General features: G+C 39.6%; 1 protein-coding gene across 8 annotated transcripts in view; it reads right to left on the reverse strand.

Annotated features, from left to right (window-relative positions):
* Positions 1–5,406: 5,406 nt before the first annotated feature.
* Positions 5,407–20,348, reverse strand: part of PID1 (phosphotyrosine interaction domain containing 1) — a 240,655-nt gene continuing 225,713 nt past the window's right edge. For all 8 annotated transcript variants that reach the window (XM_036857187.1, XM_036857186.1, XM_036857183.1 and 5 more), the window contains exon 3: positions 5,407–7,593. In XM_036857187.1, coding sequence (XP_036713082.1) covers positions 7,117–7,593 — 477 coding nt within the window. In that variant the 3' untranslated portion in view covers positions 5,407–7,116. The remainder of the gene's footprint in view (positions 7,594–20,348) is intronic.

Raw genomic sequence — 20,348 nt, forward strand, 5'->3', positions numbered from 1 at the left:
AGTGCTCTCAGGAGGCACCTGGCAGACAGAAGACAAAGTGATCTGAGGACACAGAGCTGGTCTGAGACCAAATTGTGGGTGATGCAGGGCTCTCTCCTCTCTTCTTCAGGAGCTGCTGTTCTTTGACATTACCCACTCTCGCCATGACACTTCCTGTCATGGGAAAAGCTTGTGTCAAGGGCAGGATAACAGAAGAAATAAGGTCCACCTCAGGACGAGAGTGATGCCAGGTTTTACCTTCAGGTTCCAGGGCTTTCTAGCTTCCTTGGGTTCCCCCAGAATGTTTTCTTTTTCTTTTTCCATTTTCTGAGGCTTCCTAATGTGTGGAATGCATCACACCTTTCCTCCAAGAGTAATAAAGAAATGGATCTCAGGAAGCAATCCTTTTGATTCTTTAAAACACAATTTTTCATACAATGGCACTTAGAATGTGATGACTGAAAGTTCACAATTGTTTTAATTCTGAGTCTAAAGGTTAGGCAACTTTAGATTAGATGGTCTTCTCTAAAATGTGATCTTAAGAGTTATTGATGGTCCCTCAGGTCGTTGATGGTCCTTATGTGTCCTCCTTTGGTTTGTGACACGTGTGGTGTACGTGTCCAGCATTTGATATTTCATGTGCCTGTAAAGAAAATACATTTAAGAACCAAGATATGGGTAAAACTCATGGCTGCTATTTTAAAGTGAACTATGAGAAAAGTTTCTACCCTGATAGAAAAATCATCTACCTTCTGAGAAAATAATTACACAAAGGCACCTTTCTTGGCTGATGGATTGTAAAAAGGTACCTCTCGCTCTGAAATGACATCTCTCCTGGTGCCAAGGAACACGCTCTGCTAGGGGAACACAGTCTGGTTTCCAGTGCTGCCCCCTGGTCCTCTCTATCACAAGCTCCATTCTGTGTGCTCTCACCCTCAGAATCTCATACACCACACAGACGGAGCAAACATGATGATCAGGTAGTTTGGTGGTGGATCACTGCAAGTCATACACATATTCCTTGGTCTGAAAAAGTATTCAATGTTAAACTTCGTATATAAACCAAAGCACTAAACATAATTGGTAATAACTGACTTTTTATATGAACTTGATGAGTTACTGAGCTTCTTAGGGTGATTCACAAAGATTTAGCATATTGATAATTTAAGGGAGAAAAAAAACCTAGTAACAAAGAGAAAATGATTAAATCTTGATGATCAGAAAATAACTTCAATTTCATTGATTTTAATAGTGATGTTTCTATGAGAAACAAGAAGAGTTAGTCACTTCAGGTTTTTTTTTTTGGGGGGGGGGGGTCATGGTTAAGACCAAACATTTATATTAATTGAAGGTAAAGATATATGTAAATAATGCATATTTTTAAAGAAGAAGCATTTTATTACTTTCAAGGGCTCTGAATCCTACAATTGCATTAACCGTCTGTTGCTTTGTGGAGAACCCACTCTAATAAATAGAAAAGAATAGCTTGAAACCAGCAATCAAAGTCTCACTTTCAGCTGGACCTGCTTCTACTTGTGCTGAAATTACACTATGTCCAGTAAATTGCTATTTGAATATGCAGAAGCAGTGTTTTCCTCAATAGGTAAACACTTCCAACAACAACAGTAATCCATCCTATTTATTTGCTTATTAAAAATAAGCATAAAACTTTAGCTTTTCAAGTCCAAAAACACAAACTCTTAAATAGTTCCAGCTAAATTAATGAGGTTTTACTGTACTAATTTCTAAAAGTGTGGTTCTAAATCCTAGGAAAAGCTAGGAAAGATAATTAAAATAGAGAAAGGCAATAGATAATTTGGCAAAAGGCTGAATTAAAGGTCTAATTCCATCCTAAGCTCCCAAATTAAAATGTTTTTATAACCATAATAGCATCTACAAGAAGTTAATCCAATTATGAACATAATAAAATTTATTATTAGATTTTTTTCCTGTGCAAAATTGGTATCAGAACCATTATGCTCAGACCTGTGATGAGCCTTGGTCTTAGTTGATCCCAAGTTTACATTAAAAAGTGACCCTGGAATGGAGTCAACTCTTGGCTCTTCCTTGCAAGTAGGTGTTTCTTTAAATGTTTCTCTTAAGTCTTCCCCCCCAAGGACAAAGAACGTTCTGAAATGGTAATCAGGCCACGTAATGACAGGTTTGAAACCAAGCAGGTTCCATGTAGTGTCATGTTTTATTTCACAAATCTGATTATGTTTTCAAATGACTCAACCTTGGTCTAATATGTATGCTTAGATAAAGGGATAAAACCATTTTTATTAAGAAAACAGTTGTTAAATGAAGTTATAGATATGAAAGTATGGACCATTATTGGGAATTTCTATGAAGGAGTTGAAAATACGTGTAATGCTTCAGTAATTTCATTTTCATAATACATCAGCACCTTCTAGTCGCAGCCTCTAAGCCAAGCTATTGAAATGTAGGAACTTGAGAATGTTTTTAAGTGAAAGTCATTAAGTTTCCTAAGCAAAAAACTATTCAGATTCTGTTTGAATGCCTAATTTTCGGTGCATAAGCAAAACCCAAGCTAATCTTACTAGGACATTCCATAAGAAACAGTTCCCCAAATGTCTCTGCGAATGCCAGCTTTGCTCAAATGTACAAAACCACGTCTTAGATTCATTTTCAACAAATATAGTTTATTTGTAAATATCCAAAATAAGATGGTTTAGATTTTTTCTTCCTCTTAGCAACTTGCTTTATCCATCAGTTGTTTTTCTTTCTAAGCTTGGGTTTATGCAACACACATAGTTCTTTTCTGGTGACTATTATCAGCTGGCACCTCTTCAGAAAGAGCAGCCAAAGTTCTTAAGTTGAACAATGCATCCCATAAAATTACTCCAAAAGCCCAATCTCGGCAGCTAATAGGAAAGTGTCTTGAATATCAATAAGAATATGACAATTAGGGGAATCTTTCCTTTCACTGCTGTTTAGTCTAGGTTATATCGAGGAGATGAGAAGATAGCATACTTTAGGAATGCCTAAGAAATAGTAAGCTATGAAGAATTAAATTGTCATCATGTTCCATCTGACTGGAAAAATAATAATAAATAAGAGCAATTTAGGATCATCTGCAGGGTTCGACAGTCTTGTCAAATTTTGCATCAATGGACCATGAACCAAAATGTGATCTCAGATTCAGAGCATATATGCTCTTCCCTGCTAAAATCAGAGAAAGTCTGGGATGTTATGATGTATACAATTAAATAGTTAAGGTAGGAAAGGAGAGAGGGAAGGAGGAAAGTCAAAGTGGAAAAAAAAAAACAGATAGGAGGACAAAGAAAAAAGTATTTTCTAATGTATAAATTCGGGGAAAAAAGTTAAATTCATCTGCTTCATACTGTCAGAAAATTAAAACGCCCTCCCCCATCACTCTCTCTCTCTTCTCTTTCAGCAGCAGAAATAAACAAAGCAAATGTATGACAAAAATTCCATAATCTACTAAATGCAGCTGCCTTAAAATACATTACCTGTCTACTTCCCTGGGATAATGTTTGTTCTGTTTCAATCATACAGCTCACTTCGAACATTCTTCTCCTATCTATAAGCAGCCACAAATTCGTTCTGGAATTAGATAAGGAATGATGTCTTCCTTCAGTAAAAAGCCATTTGCTCACCTTTGAAGAAAGTGGGCAAGAGAGTCTCTAGGGTTCCGTCCAGGATTCCAGGATTCTGTGCTAGAACTTGCAAATCAAAGCCTCGCATAGTAACTTCTCCTTCCATCTGTCTCTCCCTCCCTCCATCCTGCTAAGAGAAACTTACTGAGTTCCCCCTAGATGACCGGTCCTGTGATGGAAGCTGAGGATAAAACGAGAACCAAAAGGAAAAAAAATCCTCATCTTAAAGACACTTCCACCCCCAGAGGCTTAAAAAATATTTACATAATTATAAAAATAAAAATGTAATTGAAAACTTCAGTGGAGGACATGAAGGGAAATTACAGGCTGCTATAGAATCCTGTGATAGAAGGATTTGATTCAAAGTTTTAACATGTCCTGAGAAAATCAAAACAAAACATGCATCTTGGTTTTAGGGGTAAAGAGAGTATTTTGTCCATCGACCACAGCCAATAAAATACTTAAGCAAAATCTCATATTATGTTATTTGTGCTCAAATAAAATTTCTTGGGCCTTTGTTTGCTTTTACAACTTTTTCTCTTGCTATAAAAAATGACTTCAAAAGTGAATAGCAAAGGATATTTATTACTAGTGGCTTAGGATGCTAATTTAAGATAAGCTAGAGGGTTTTAAGAGGAATGGAAATAAAATATCCAAATTAGAGCAACAGCCCTGGATCAGAAGTCAGAGGGTTTTCGTCGCCGTCAAACACATCTGAGCTGTGCTACCTTGGCCAAGTTATACAATGTCTCTGACCCTCAGTTTCCTCTTCTCTAAAGTAAATGCCATATCTACCTTCAGTAGCCATCTGAGGGGCTTATGAGTTGAGGTACATAAAAGTGCTTTGTGCTCACCAGTCTAGAAAGTAGAGTATAAAAAGGGAGGAAACAAAGAGTTTAAAAAAATAATGAATTCGTGTATGTATCTCTAAATTGCTTACTAATCACTAAGCAAAAGCTATTGCCAATATTATCAGAGTCGACTACTTAGCATGTCACACTTAGTACCCTGAAAAAAATACCAGCAAATGCTTTCTGCAATAAATAACCATATGTGCACTTGCAATCCAAATTTTGCTGAGAGAAGAAAGTGGCATTGTTTGGAAATACATGCTGGCTGGATTCTTTCTTTTCTTTCTCCCCCTCTTCAAAGCATATTCAAGGACAGTGGAGTGAACCTGAAAATAAGAAAAGTTCAACTTGAAAGAAAATGCCATTTTCATCGGAGGAGTGAGGTAGTAATTCTTCTCTGAGTTCCTCTCTTTAGCAGGCACCTGTATTTTCACTTTTGAAGCCTTTATATTTGGTACCGATTCCATGAAGAGCATTGCTCAAGACATACAGGCTCCATGGCCACCTGCCTTGCTTGATTAATGGGGCTGTTCTGAGAAATCATGGCTTGAAGGAGACATTTTTAACCAGTTCTGTCAGAAGGACTTATTCTGTGTTTACCTTCCCCGATTTCAGTGCAGGTTCTCCCAAGAAGCACGTGAGATTTTATAAATAGCCATCATTTATAAAATATTCCAGAAGACTCACCTCTGAAATAAGCCCACCACACTAAATAACTCTTTCAATTATTGACATGTTACCATCTCAATGAAGGGGCAGTCATTTTTACATATAAATAGAGCATTAGAAAATAAAACAAGATTTTTTTTTCACACCGTCAAGGAATGGGTTATTGATGACCAAGTTTTAACATATTTTTAGAGAGAATTCCCTATTTAGTCAATCTGATCTATTTTGTACTTCAGGTTTTCTTTACTTAAAAAAGGAACGACATATAAAATATGAAACTCCTCAGCTTTATTAATGCAAACATATTTTTTATTAAAGAATGAATGCATTTATGCTAAAGAGTAGTTTACATTTGTTGTGAAGCAGCAAGCATATCTCCAAGAGGTGCATTCCCCTCAATATGACTCCATGCTTATTCTACATGCCTTAAGACTGGACCCACACTCGGGGGCACACGTACACACACACAAACGCATACATGGACACACAGATACACAGACCAAAACGCCGACACCACTGCTCTCTGGATTCAATAAACTCTCATTTAAGGCTTCTGTAAGGTGTCCTAGTGCCCCTAAAATTATTCCCAGGATTCAAAACAGACTTTCAGAAAGGAGCAGTTCCTGGAAAACTGGTCATCTACTCTCGGCCTTAAATGCATGGATTTTAACCAATACTTTGAATGTCATTCAATATTGACTCTCTGCGTTTATGATATTTAAAGATCCATCAAACTGAGAAAACTCAGGCTCTCTTAGTGAGAATTTCTCATTAGAAATACCAAACAAACTGGCAACTCTGACCCTAAGAGATCAATCCAATTGGAAGATAAGAAGGTCAGATTTCCCTTTAGAATGGACATAGGTTCTCTAGATAAGTCTGGTTTATATCATTTGTTTCCTACTCAAGTGTAGTGTTGAGTGATGGGTCAAAGATTCCTTAGTGATACCAACTCAGATTTGAAGCTTGCCATGAAAGGTTCATCAGAAAGGACCATCAACTAAATAAGTTACCATAAATCGGGGTTGAAGAAAGGACAGCCCACATGGAGCTTGTTCAGTCGCTGATAACTCATTCCCTTTTTCCAAACTATCTGTGGTGGTGGTGGTAGTTTGAAACTCCCACTCTGTTTGATTGTTTCTTTCATCTGCTTGGTTATTTTCTTCCCTTTTGGTGTCCTGCAGTGTAGGGTGAGGCTGCATCTCTGTAGGGATGGTGGTGCAGACTGGAAGGGCAGAGAGGGAGGATGGGGCAGGCGGAGGAAAGGGGCTATTAGTAGCTGCAAGTATTCTAAGAAGATAGATGAAGTGAATACAATAAGAGGGTACTACTTGATACACTTATGTAATAAAAGCATTACCTTTAACTGTGAATTAACTGCCAACTATCAGGTTGTTAGTTGTAAAGCTCAATAATGGCTGTGCTGATTTGCTTACTGAGGAGAGAATCTGAAACCAGCCAGGGGAGAGGAGCTCTCAGGAGCAGCCCGAGGTGTTCCTTTAGTCCAGAGGCCTCCTCGCCAGCAACAGCACTCACCACCTCCCCACACAACTAGGGATCCTATAGGGGCATCTAACATTCTTGTTGGGTTTCATAAGGCAAGTTGGGATGGTCCATCAAATAAACAGCCACAGTGTATTTGCCTGAGAGCGCTGAAAATCGGCATGGAGAGCTCCTACAGGGAGGCATTGGAAAATGAGAAAACAAAAAAAGAAGAAGAAGAAGAAGAACAGAGTCTAGAACTTTCCTCCCCATCCACACTCCCACCTTCCTCATAGTCACAGCAGCAGCAGATTTCAATGTAATTACTTTAATAATACATTTCTTTAGATTTAGAATTGCCCTTCTGAATTTAAAAAGCTTGGCCAGCCAATAATTTGGCAGTCTTTTCATCCCAAATTTGAATCATTGCTTATTCATCGCTCGTCTTGAACTCCTTGACCAATGCTGCCTTTGCTGAAGCATCCTCAGTTCACTCAGCCGTCATCAGATTCCAATTCCTGGGACACCTCTTCCGAGGAGCCATTCCTGTGGATCCGGCCGTCGCTCTTCATACTGTGGAAAGTCTTCTTGAAGGCCTCCATCATGGCGTGGGCCAGCTTCTTGGCCTCCAGCTTGCTCTCGCACTCGACAGCGTGGCAGTCCATCTGGTAGGACAGGTCGTCATTAATCTCCCTGTAAACCCAGGCGAAGATGTCGGGGCTCACGTTGTGGTCGGCAGTGCAGTAGGCAATGCGGGCCACCTGGAAGGTATCCATGTGCACCGTGGCCTCCCCTTTGTGGTCGAGGTGATGGAGCCACACTTGGAACGGTCGGATTTCCAGGAGGGCATTGGCTGGAAAGACGTCTTCTCGGGCTAGCGTGTGCTTTTTCCAGAGCTCGATGACCGGCTTTTCTGTGCAGCCTGACAAAAACTGCATGCCTGTGGTGGGGACCTTACCCAGATAGGTCACCTGCAGAAGGAAGAGAGGAAGAAAAAGGAAGAGGTCAGCAGTAGGCTCTTGGTTCTCGTTGTTCACTGATGTTCTCAAACAATCATGGCGTCATCCTGGAAGGATGGAGAGACATCTTTCTTGCTCCCTAAAAGAATAACTGTCATCAGAATTTATATTTTTTCTCCCTAACAAGTTGACCCCTTGGCAAAGGTACTGAAATTTAAAAATAGGGTTAAACTTTAAAAATTCGAGTTTTAGAGAACTACTCTCCCTCCCTCAGCTCCCTTGTAAACTCAAATTAGAATGAATGATTATGATCTTTTCCAAATTTGGCATTTCTTTGACACCATAAATCCACTTGAAGTTTATTTTCAACCAAACACACGCAGAATTTAATGATAAGAAGGAGTCAAAAGGATGTTGCATCTGAAAAACAAAATCTTTATTAAACTTTTCTCCCACTCTGGTTCTCTTTCCAAATCACTAAATGTCTGATTTCACTTAAGCTACTTGCTTCTAGCAAATGCCAAGGACACAAAAACTGTTCTATTTAAATTATGGCCTAAAACATGATTGTTTTCTCACCAAGATAATGTTTAAGCAATTTTTGAACCGATGGGCATCTGGTTAGAGTGATAAAAAATGAAAGATCTACAGATAGGTTAAGATTAGAACCTTGGTTTATCACATAGCTAGACGGGCAATAGTAAAGCAAAGAAAAATAATTCCAAGTGATTCAGATAGTGTCCTTTAAAAAATTGGTTTATGATATACCAAGAAAAGATGTTCATTCTCTCATTTTTGTTTTTTTTCACTTGTCAACATGGATAGACCCTCTACCACTGGGCACCTGCATTATGGAAACACATAAAACTGAAGAAATCATTTAAGAAATAACACAAAATAGTATGTAATTTGGCTCAGAATTAGAGGCACGGATGTAAGTGCTATGAATTTTAGGGAAAAAAGACCAGAAGAAGGTCCAGAGAAATGGTGAGAACTGAGCAAGGACATTTAGCCACGATGATTCCAAATCAATGTTTCTGTTTAGTGGGACAATAAAGTCCACAGACAAAAAGTTCAGGACACAGACGTTAAGTCCTGCTGCATCTTTTTGTGTTTTGGTTATCTCTCATACAAGAGTTCATTGGCTAGTCCCTTTAAAAAGATGACTTCTTAGTAAAGAGGCACAAGTGCTGCCCATTCTAGAAATATTTATTAGGAATCTATTACGTACAATGGCAATGTGCCAGCTGGGCATGGGGGAGAGGGAGGATGGAGAGGTCCAAAATCAGTGGGAAGAAAGTAGCTGAATATATGTTCAGAGCACCGTCTTTGAGGCAGGTGAAGATGCGAATAAATCCTAGCTCCTCAGTTCACCGGGTGGGTGGTCCTGGACAAACCACCAGCCCTTTGCACATGCACAGATACAACTATGATGCAAGGCAGCCCATGAAAAGGGTAGGCGAAGGGTACCACAAAGTACCCTGAGCATTTAGCAGAGCCAGTGATGGCACCCACCGTGCTCATGGAACACCTCTGGGAGGGGAGTCATTGGATTTCAAGGCATCAGAGCTTCAAAACCCAGATAGGAGCCCAGCAAATAAGATGGTGAGGAGGAGGAAGGAGCAGGAAGGCAGGGGCTGCATTGGGGAAAGGCCTCACTTGTTTGGGCACATGGGGTACTTTGGCCTGACCACACATTTGGCCTAAGACAGCCATGAAGAAGAGACAGATGGTCCATGACCGCTGGATCAAAACAGGCTGAACTTTGAAAGCTGGCCTTGCATGTACTCTGAGGAGTAAGGTCTTCTCTGCTCTTGATGGAATGCCGCTGAGGGGCTACAGTCCAAGGGGTACCTGGATTTGATGGAGGTTGTGAACTTGGACGACTTGACAGATGCCAGGAAGAAAGATGGACGGGGAGAGCTGCCTATCAGTGGAATGCTCAGGCAGGAAGTTGTGGCATCAGCACAACCAGGAGACGGGGGTGGCCTGACGTAGGAGTGGAGGTAGTGGGAAAGGACAGTGGGGACAGATGGGAAGGAGATTCAGAGGTGAAACTGACAATACTTGGCAATACACTGAAGGGGGAAAATACTCAGAGAGACACTGCAAGTGCCTATACTCCCCAGGAAGGCGACTGGTTGAATAGTTAGCTCCTTGTCACTCTGGATTGGAGTCACATACTAAAGATGGCTTTGTTAGGAAATGCACAAGATAAGGCTCTTGACTTATAATACTTACTGAAAATGTGCTTTCTGTATATGGTATTTATGATATCTTTATTAACTTTTAACAATTTTATTTTTTTAATTGAGGTGAAATTCACATCACATAATATTAACCATTTAAAAATGTATGCTTCAGTCAAATGCTTCAGGCATTTAGCAGTCAAAATGCTATACAACTATCAGCTCTGTCTAGTTCCAAAGTATTTTCATCACCCCCAAAGGAGACCCAGGCCCCATTAAGCAGTTACTCTCCACCGTCCCCTCGCTCCAGCCCCTGGCAACCACCAATCTGCTTTCTGTCGTTATGGATTTACTATTCTGGATAGTTCATACAATTAGAATCACAAAATATGTGACCTTTTGTGTCTGGCTTCTTTCACTTAGCATAATGTTTTCAAGGTTCATCCAAGATGTACCATGTATCAATACCTCATTCCTTTCTATGACATCTTTACTTTTGGAAGTGGAAAAGCAAATGGAGGAAACTAGTTTTAGCGTTTGATGTGAAAAGTATTCTTTCTTACTGTCCCCCCGGAAACTAGAAATAACTATGTTTATATTTGTTATATTTGATAGAAACATTCTTCAGAGGGAGGGAATCTCCTTTGATGTGCTTTAATCTCTCTCTCTCTCTCTCACACACACACACACACACCCCCCCACACACACACACAAACACAATTTTAAAAAAAATTATACGGTGGCTTCTATCATGATATAATTAAAGGATGAGTTTTAAAAACTTTATTGTAAGTTGTTGATGGTTCCCTCCAATGGAAAGCAACTTAATAATAGTAAAATTTTGACAACTAAGAAAAAAATGTATTCCTCTCACAAATATTTATTACTTAAAAACTAAAGATTTTAAGGGAAATAAAGTTTTATTTTGGAAGTGTGCTTGAGAGAAGAATGGAGCAGAGATTATAGCTCAAAGAGTTTAATACGACAACAATGAAAGCTATTTAATTATATGTAGACACTTATATAAAAAAATTTTTTTAAACACTGAGGTTCAATGTATACATAGATGTAATCTCTTGGTACTAAAGTTACTAGGAAAGTAATATTTATTTAGTGGCCCAGTTTCACTAGTATCACCTAAACAACACACTACGCACCAAGCATAAGGTCTCACATCACTGTTTATATACATCTGCAGCCAAATCAAACCACACACTGAATAGTAATAACTAACATTTGTATCACACTTTAGGTAAAAAGCACTTTGTATGCATTAGATCCATTGACAACCCTGTAGGTCAGGATGGAATATTATTATCACTAACCCGATTTTAAAGACAAGAACCTTAGATGGGGTGGTAGTACTGGGGTATTGAATTCTTAGACCACTTTGTTATTAGATGAGAGTCATTTCCTCGTAGTTTCACTTTTCAGCCACTTATTCATTTTTCCCATCTTTGGGCTGTAAGAGAAATTTTAGCTTTGTATGAACACCCTAGAAGCAGTGGGTCCTCCCAAAGAAAGAATAGCATTCTGTTGTTTCGTGCTTTTGTAAATGACACTCCCTTCCATGCCTGGGCATTTCTTTAAAATTTATTCTTGTTTTATAACTGCAGAAAGTAAGATTCAAAAACCTAAACTTTTCAGGTAAAACGGAACACAAAAAAATAAGGTAATATATATTTATATGTTTTATATAAATATATATTATACACTTTTTGCAAATATTTATTATATATTATATGTTTATAATATGTATATTATCTGTTTTCTAAAACTCAGAAACACGTATAATCTATTTACAACGAAATCAAAGAAAAAAAAATTTTAATCTAAAGAAACTGCAGACTTCTGGCATCTTTCCAAAGTTTTCTGTGAAAAGAGAGACATAAACAAGTTCTACCAGCACTAATCCTGGATATTCCATTAGCTTCATCTTGCAAAGTATTCCTAAACCTGCATACGGAGACGGGCTAAGAGCAGGTTATGTGATGACACCTCTCAACTGCGATATTGACAAGGGCCAAAGTTCACACCAAGTGTTCGCTGGAGCACCACGACTTATGTCTCCTCTCAACTGGGATTTGCAGTGGAGGCCACAGCGGCTGTAGTGGACAGACATGCCCTTCCTCCAAGCACAGAATTAGCAAACATGCATCTGAAACGCCAGAGAACCGCCGATTCTCCCGTGATAGCAGCTCCAGTCCTGCTGCTTGAAAATACCAGCCTCTTGGCAAGGCTCTTAGGTGAGTCTTCTCTGATAAAAATGCACTAACCCTGCCCAAACCTTCCTAAACAGTCCCGGTAATGAACTGCTCTCTGGTTCCTGTAAGGTGTGGCCAACACAGAACATGAGTCAGAGGGTCTAACTTATACCACTGGGTGAACCTTGGGAAATCAATGAAATTTTGTTTTGTTACCTTTGGGGAGTTGATAACTTTGTCTGAAATCCCATGAGATTACATAAATACAGAAAATAATGTTAACAAGTTGGTACTTCTTAAAGAAGTACAGGAAAAGAATTATCTGAATAGAGTTTCCTTAGACATGGAATAAAAAAGAAATCTCTGAGTTTCCTTGAAAATGGAATGCAAAATGATAAAATGATGTACCAAGACACTCTCCCCTCAGAATGACCCCTGTAAATCAGCCCTGCTATCACCCTTACTGGCCCGAGTTCCAGAATCCTGACTCTGTGCACTTTCCCCTAATAAGTCAATTATTTACTACCTGCCTGCAGATATCCTAATGATCCCGTTAAGTTCTCTAGAGTCTGGCATTCACCCATATTGTTGACTACAAGTCAATGAAAAAAAAAAAAAACTATTCAGGCTTTAAAAAAGTGAATTTCTCTTTAATTTTTTATATATATAATTTAATAGAAATGTGCCTTATGGCTCTGCTTTTCAAGGGACATAGAGTAAAAACTTTTTTAAAAAATTAATTATCTCAAAATATGAAAGATTCAGTTATGCTGTGCATGCAGCCATGCCGTCTGTGGTTATGGGACCACAGAGTACATGTGTCTCAATAAATAGAAACCCTTGAAATACAGGGCTTTATCCATGTATCCTTTTATGTCAACACTCTTGCAGGGATTTACTCTAACTGTATATAGAGATCCCTTCTTGCCAGCCTTCCTCATGTGGGAGACTTGCTTTCACACCCTCTGTAGGCACATCCTCTTTATGAGTGAGAACACAGGACCAGTGTGCAAGGCCGCCTCGGGGCTTCCACCACGGATACAGCTGTGCAGCAATGTAGGGTCTGTGAATGCGAACCCTGTGATCCTGCCCGTCTATGAAAATATGAAAGAAGTGAATGTTTTCTACATGAATAAGTCCCTTCTGAGCCTCATCCTTAGGGGTTGCAGTTTTCCAGAGCCGCAAAGCAGACGAGAAATACAGAGTCACGAAATCGTTCCCTACGTGTCCAAAATGGTAGACAGAATTTTTTTCAAGATGCCACCTCCCCAGGTGCTGGGAGAAAGGGACTTGGAAGACGACAAGAAGATTCTTCAGGAGGAGTAACAACCCGTTGGAAATAAATACTGGCATCTTTTCCATGGTTGCAGACACAGGCTTTGGGCAAGAAGCTTATGAATCATTCAGAGAGAAATAAACAAACAGAGCAAAGAAAAATGAAAAGTTTTTCCCTCTGTGTCATTCAATGGCACAAACTGATGCCCAGACACAGACGTTTGTAATGTGTGTGAATCGGCTTTGCCTAATCCCAGCTGAAGAAAGTATTCGAGGATATTCATGGCGTGTAAAAATACAGAGAGGCCACGGAGCCAAGGGGCCCGCCAGAGTGTCTGCAGCATTTACAGCGTCACATCAGGTGAGACCAGTGTCCTCAGAATTTCTCCTTCCCACCCATGAGTTTTCCAACACCCCAGCCAGCTCTCCATTCATGAATCACCATTCCCTTCTCATCTGATGCAAAACAAACCCTGGTTGCCTGTCATGCATCCTTCTGGCCGAGACAGCACCGTTCCGTTCCTTCCTCTTGGTGGCCAGTGCATATTTCACTCTGGCCTGAAAAACCCTTGTTTAGGACCCTGACTCATCTTACCTTACACTGGACAGCCAGATGGAAGGTGTAATACCGGGGTCCCTAAACGAAGATGTGAGATGGAGTGGATGATCACGTAAGAACCCAAGCACCTGGTTTCCTGGGGTCTTCCACCTTCCAGGCTGGATAAGCCCAGCTTCCTAACTTTGGAAGCCTTGACTTTGGTTCAGTGTACTATGGGGTTTCTCCGGGATGACACGTCAAGAACAAAGATTCTCCAGAGGCCTTTCTTGGGATATAAAAGATCTTGCTGCTCTTTCATTGTCTGTAGGAGACTTCCTTTCCCCAGCTGACATAAAATAAGATGATATAAACACAGGACGGAGAAAACGTAACTGGGAATCCCAATAGCTTTTGGGTTACAAGGCAAAAGATGAGAAAAAGAAAAGTCACTCTTACTCGTAGGCCAAATACCAGAATCACGCTCTTCTGCTCTCACATTAATTCCCATTTGCACATTTCAGAGAAAAGGGAAAGGACAAAATCCTGAGATTTATGATGTAGGCTTGAATCTACTCCTTCCTGGCTGGTCACAGAGGAGCAAGAATCCACTAAGCACTTTGAAGAGTGGGGATGGATCCAATACGCCAATGACCTAACAATCCACAATGCAAAGACAGAAGTAATGCTAACCATGACCTTGAACTTGTATAATCTGCTTTAAGCCATGAAGACAATATTAAAGGATAAATACTGTGTACAGTGAAATCTATGAAGTTATTGTGAGAAAAATGAAATTGATTAGCCTTGGGCTTGAAAATTAAATTTATTTACCTGTATTTTCATTTGATAAGCGTTCACTAAGCATCTACTGGGAACCAGGTGTATCAGTGAATAAAATTGATAAAACTCTCTGCCCTCTTGGGGCTGACATTCCAACTACATAGAAGATTCTTACGACTGAGTTTACAGAACTCAGCATTACGTAGGCAAGTCTGGCGTCAGGGAGGAGAACATGCATGGGCCTCTGGGAATGTTTTTGATGAATCGGAAAACTTCTCTTGGGTTCAAAAAGGTCTTTCCTCTCATATGGCATAACTGGGATGAAAAAAGTCCCAATTTAGAGTCTATTCCTTGGGTCAAACAGTGTCTCATGAAGGCTTATTAGACTTTACGTTCACTGTAGTTTGGCTTCCTGAGATGTTACCGTGGTAGAGGACCAGGCAGGTCAATGTCTTTGGAAGAGTGTCAAAGGAGAGGGAAAGTGAGTGAGGGCTAGGAAGTGAAGGAGGTAGGAGATACAAGGCTGACTCTGCCTCCCAAACAAGATGGACCGGCAGCTAAAATGCCACTGGTACATTTGCCCTGGCAACTAGACAGGTGGGGTGCCTGGCCTCACTTGACACCTGTGTTTTCACTCCCAGGGTGTTCCAGGCACATCTAACTAATCTGCCTTCATTGAAATCTCATAGTAAAATTATAAGTTGTTTTAGGCTGCCCAGCATCTATTCTACTCTTCTTTGGTCTCTTCCTTTATCTTGGAGATCCAAAGAGCAAGTTTTCCCGGTGTTCAAACTCAAGGTACTGATAATTATATTGTAATAAATTCCTAATGATTCAAAGGTATATCATCAGCATTATGGGCTTTTAGAGCTAAATGGGGCCATTCAGACCAACCTAACACCACCCCTTTGTTGCAGAGATGATGATTCTGATACTTGCCCTGAATCACACAGCTGGTCCCTGAAAGAGCAAGGTGTGGAATGAAGGTCTCCACCACAAGGCCAAGGTTCTTTCCACTACTCCAATCTCTTCTCCAGAAGAGGATCTGGACACTATTTTTCATTCTTATGTCATCTGCTTCTCTCTGGCCATTTCTTCAAGTGTCCACACTGAGACCAAGGTCTGGTCAGGGACATGGAAAGGTGACAGGCACTCTACCAGGACTTGTTAAACATTCTAAAAGGAGGTTGGAATCGGAGTCAAACTGCCCTTAACCTGAGATGTGTTTGCATAGCTCAGGGATTTAAATTATGATGCTAGCATCAATAATTGAAAGAAGGTGACAGGAGTGCATACTTAATATTCAGATATCATATTCCTAAAGGACTCTGAAATGGTTCTTTACAAAGCAAACAATCCCTATTTCAAAGAATAATTCCAAAGAGTAAATAGTCAACACGTGCTAAGTGTGCCCCTACCCTGCTCTTTGTGGGTCAAAGAGCACGCCAGACGACAAGAGATGTGGAATAGCTCTAGGCGCCAGGCACCACGGTGAGCAGGCTTTGGCACAGCCCTTAACCAGGGCAGTCGGCCTGAGAGGCCTGGGCTCAGTTCACCGCAGATCTGGGCATCCTTTCTCACTGCAATAGCTCGAAGGTCCTACTCCTCAGCCCTTCAGGCTCTTTTAAGTCATTCCTAAGAAGCCCAGATGATTCTGGATCAAAACTACGGTTTTCTTCTCCAGAGTGAGTCTTGGGTACCATTCTGGGGCCTATTTTTTGGCAGATCTACCTCATCCTCATCAGGATAAGAGGAGACGCAGCCGTCCTATGGCTAGACAAGGATGAGGACCAATTGTCGCCATTCCCCATAAGGCCATCCTTCAAAGTCTTTTGCCTTATACCTCTTTGGCCAGGCTTGGTTGGCTGACCAAGAGGTAGGGGGTGATCCTGGCTGCCTAGGGTAAGCCTGCCTCTGACTTTAACAGCACATTTCAGTTATCCCTGAAGGGGATGGTGATGACCCAGAAAGGCTTACAGACTTACTCATTTTTTTCCCAGTAGTAGCAACAATGCTGGCAGTAGAATGTAGATTTTCTAACATGCATATCCTCTGGAGCACATTTATGCATATGCCTTTGTTTAGTGCTATTTATTTATTTCAGTAGCTTTCCTAAGTCCACACATATTGATAATACTTTTTTTTTATTGTTTAGCAGTTCTTCCCAAGTATTGGAATGGGTTATGCTGATATAATCTATAAAAATATTAATAAAAATTTTACTGGAAGATATATTTTCTTTTTTATTATGTAAATGTATATCATGGGGGGGAAAAGCAAATTTACTAAGACCCAATATCAAGAAATAATTATGTGCTATTTTTGCATTCTAACAAAGAGATGAACATTGCTTCCGCTGTTAAATACAGCATGCGTCTCACAATTAGGAATTTAAGTGACAGATTTATTTCTGCTATTCATATTACAGCTTAGTTCCACTGATGCAGAGTGACTTGAGACACTGTGTCCCATCTTGCATTTATCAAGCAGTCCCAATGTGCAATTTGTCCTGTCAGTTGGCTCTTGGATGTGTGAAGCTTGGAAATATTGTCATTGTCACCGTCAAAGACAGAAGCAATTTATCTAGAAGGCACTGAAGTGTGCTTCGGAAGACAAAGTCACTTAATAAAAATGACATCACATTAAAACATACATTCCCTCATCTGGCCCCTTCTGGTGAGCTGGCCCAAGGAGGGTTAAACCACTGTTCTACTCAGTGGCACAAGAACAGTTTATTTCGAGACAGGTCTGATATCTCCCCTTCTGCCTTCTAATGCGTGGAATATACCACAAAGGGAGAAATTCAGTAGAGCTCTCTAGGCCCTTAAATGTTCACAATGAGAAAATTCTCTAAATGATAAATCAGTATGAAGCACACTGCCTGTGTGCTATCCTGACAAATGGATTCAGGGGACAAGCACTGGTGGCAGGTAAAAAAATGTCACCAATTTTTGTCCTTATAGCACTTTATCAATTCATTTTCCTTAGCACACAACTTGTTAGGAATGGGCCAGGAAAGGCACTAAACATTTAGAAAGAATAACGTAGAGACAACATTTGGTTGAAGGTAATAAAATAAACACACCAATCTACTGGCTACAAGTCTAGAGCTCTTAATAGAAGGCCAGTGGAGGTTTGAAACAAGAGAGGTACTGTGAGGCTAACTAAACATGGAATTACCAAGTAGTCCAGAAAAATGAAGACTTATGTTCAAACAAAACCTTTACGTGAACGTTCAAGGTAGCTTTATTTGTAATAGCCCAAAGCTAGAATCAGTCCAGAGGCCTTTCAACAGGTGAACAGTTAACTGTGACACATCCATTCCATGGAGTACTATTCAGCTAGAAAAAATGAACTATTGATACATGGAACAACTTGGATGAATCGCCAGGGAATTCTGCTGAGTGGAAAAAAATATCCCAAAAGATTACATACTGCATGATTCCATTTATATATCATTTCTGAAATGAAAACATTTTAGAAATAGAGAACAGATTAGTGGTCGCCGGGGGTTAGTGATGGAGGTGAATGGTGGTGGGGGGGGGTGGTTATAAAAGAGAAACATGAGTCATTATTGTGAGGGACTTGTTCAGTGTCTTGACTGTGGGGATAGACACATGAATCTACACATGTAGGAAAATTGTATAGGGCTAAATACACATACACACATAAATGAGTACAGGTAAAACTGGGCAAATCTAAATAAGATTGGTGGATTGTATGAATGTGATATTAAATTATAGTTTTGCAAAGTGTGATCATTGGAGAATACTGGGTGAAATGTATATGGGGTCTCTCTGGATTACTCCTTACAACTGCATGTGAATCGATTCTCTCAATAAAAATTTCAATTAAAAAAATCATCTCATCCATTTCATTGAGTTAGTTTTCTAATAAAACTACCTTTTTACTTATAATTATTTATCAAAATTTGCAATATATTCATGTTGTTCTGACCAATGGATATACATACTAATTGTAAGGCTAACTCAAACCAGAGAAATATTTTAACTTACACATGTATTATATTTTAGAAAACAATTTTTGAAAATGTCAATTATTTATATATACATTGGGTTGGCCAAAAAGTTCCTTCAGTTTTTACGTAAAAATAAAAGACATTTTTCATTTTCACCAAGAACTTTATTGAACAACGTATTCACCATTTTGTTCCACTACCTTCTAAACTTTTCAGGTAACTTCGTAATTTCATCTTTGCAAAATTTTTTATCTTTTTGAGCAAAGAACTGTTCCAGGTGCCTTTTACAGTCTTCCAGGAAATTGAAATTTTTTCCATTAAGAGAATTTTGTAAAGACCAACATAAATGGAAATCTGAAGGTGCAATGTCTGGTGAATATGGTGGATGAATCAGAACTTCCCAGCCAAGCTGTAACAGTTTTTGCCTGGTCAGCAAATAAACATGCAGTCTTGAGTTATCCTGATAGAACATTTTGTGTTTTCTGTTAACTAATTCTGGATGGTTTTGGTCGACTGCTGCTTTCGGTTGGTCCAACTGGGAGCAGTACTTGTTGGAACTAATCATTTGGTCTTCCGGAAGGAGATCATAATAGAGGACTCCCTTCCAATCCCACCATATACACAACATCACCTTCTTTGGATGAAGACCGGCCTTTGGTGTGGTTGGTGGTGGTTCATTTCACTTGCCCACGAGCTCTTCCGTTCCACATTGTTGTACGGTATCTACTTTTCATTGCCCATCACAATTTGTTTTCAAAATGGAACGTTTTCATTATGTTTCAGTAGAGAATCGCATGTGGAAAAACAGTCAAGAAGGTTGTTTTTGCTTAACTTATGTGGAACCCAAATATCAAAGCGATTAACATAACCAAGCTGGTGCAAATGATTTTCAGTGCTTGATTTGGATATTTTGAGTATGTCAGCCATCTCCCGTGTGGTATAACGTTGATTGTTCTCAATTAATGTCTCGATTTGATCGCTATCAACTTCAACTGGTCTACCCGACCGTGGAGCATCGTCCAGCGAGAAATCTCCAGCACAAAACTTCACAAACCACTTTTGACACTTTTGATCTGTCACAGCACCTTCTCCGTATACTGCACAAATCTTTTTTTGCATTTCAGTTGCGTTTTTACCTTTCTTGAAATAATAAAGCACAATATGACGAAAATGTTGCTTTTTTTCTTCCATCTTCAATGTTAAAATGGCTACACAAAAATTCACCAATCTTGGTAAGTTTTTTTTTAAATGTACCCTGATATGACAGCTGTCACAATACAATCTAACAAAATTGTTTCGAATGAAGTTAAAGACAAATAAGTGCTACTAGAGCCAGCATACGGGAAAAAAAACGAACAAACTTTTTGGCCAACCCTATATATGTGTGTGTGCGTGTGTGTGTGTGTGATATATATCAGAGGACATGTGACAGAGTGGGAAATAGATGATTAAACAGCAGTTCTGAAATCCATTCTCTCCCTTTCTTCAGGGAGAGGGGAGATGACCCTAGAAAAGAGAGAAATAATCTCCTCATCAACTTGTTAACAGCAGACCTGCTATTTGCTAGCAGGCAAGTCCTTACCTATGGAATACTTTATGTAGGATGTACTTGTTTGCCTAGAGTTGCTTGTGCTGGAGTTATGGCACATGGCTTCCAGGAAAATGTCTCGTAGGCTATGTAACGAAGTATAAAATGGAGATGTTTCATAATTCTATGTAAGTAGTAAAACGGCATATAGAATAAGGTATCTTCTATGTTAATTTGGGCTAGACTGTCTCTGATGCAGCAAGAAAGGACTGAA

The sequence above is a fragment of the Balaenoptera musculus genome, chromosome 7 (genome assembly GCF_009873245.2).
Source record: "Balaenoptera musculus isolate JJ_BM4_2016_0621 chromosome 7, mBalMus1.pri.v3, whole genome shotgun sequence".
Classification (NCBI taxonomy): Eukaryota; Metazoa; Chordata; class Mammalia; order Artiodactyla; family Balaenopteridae; genus Balaenoptera; species Balaenoptera musculus.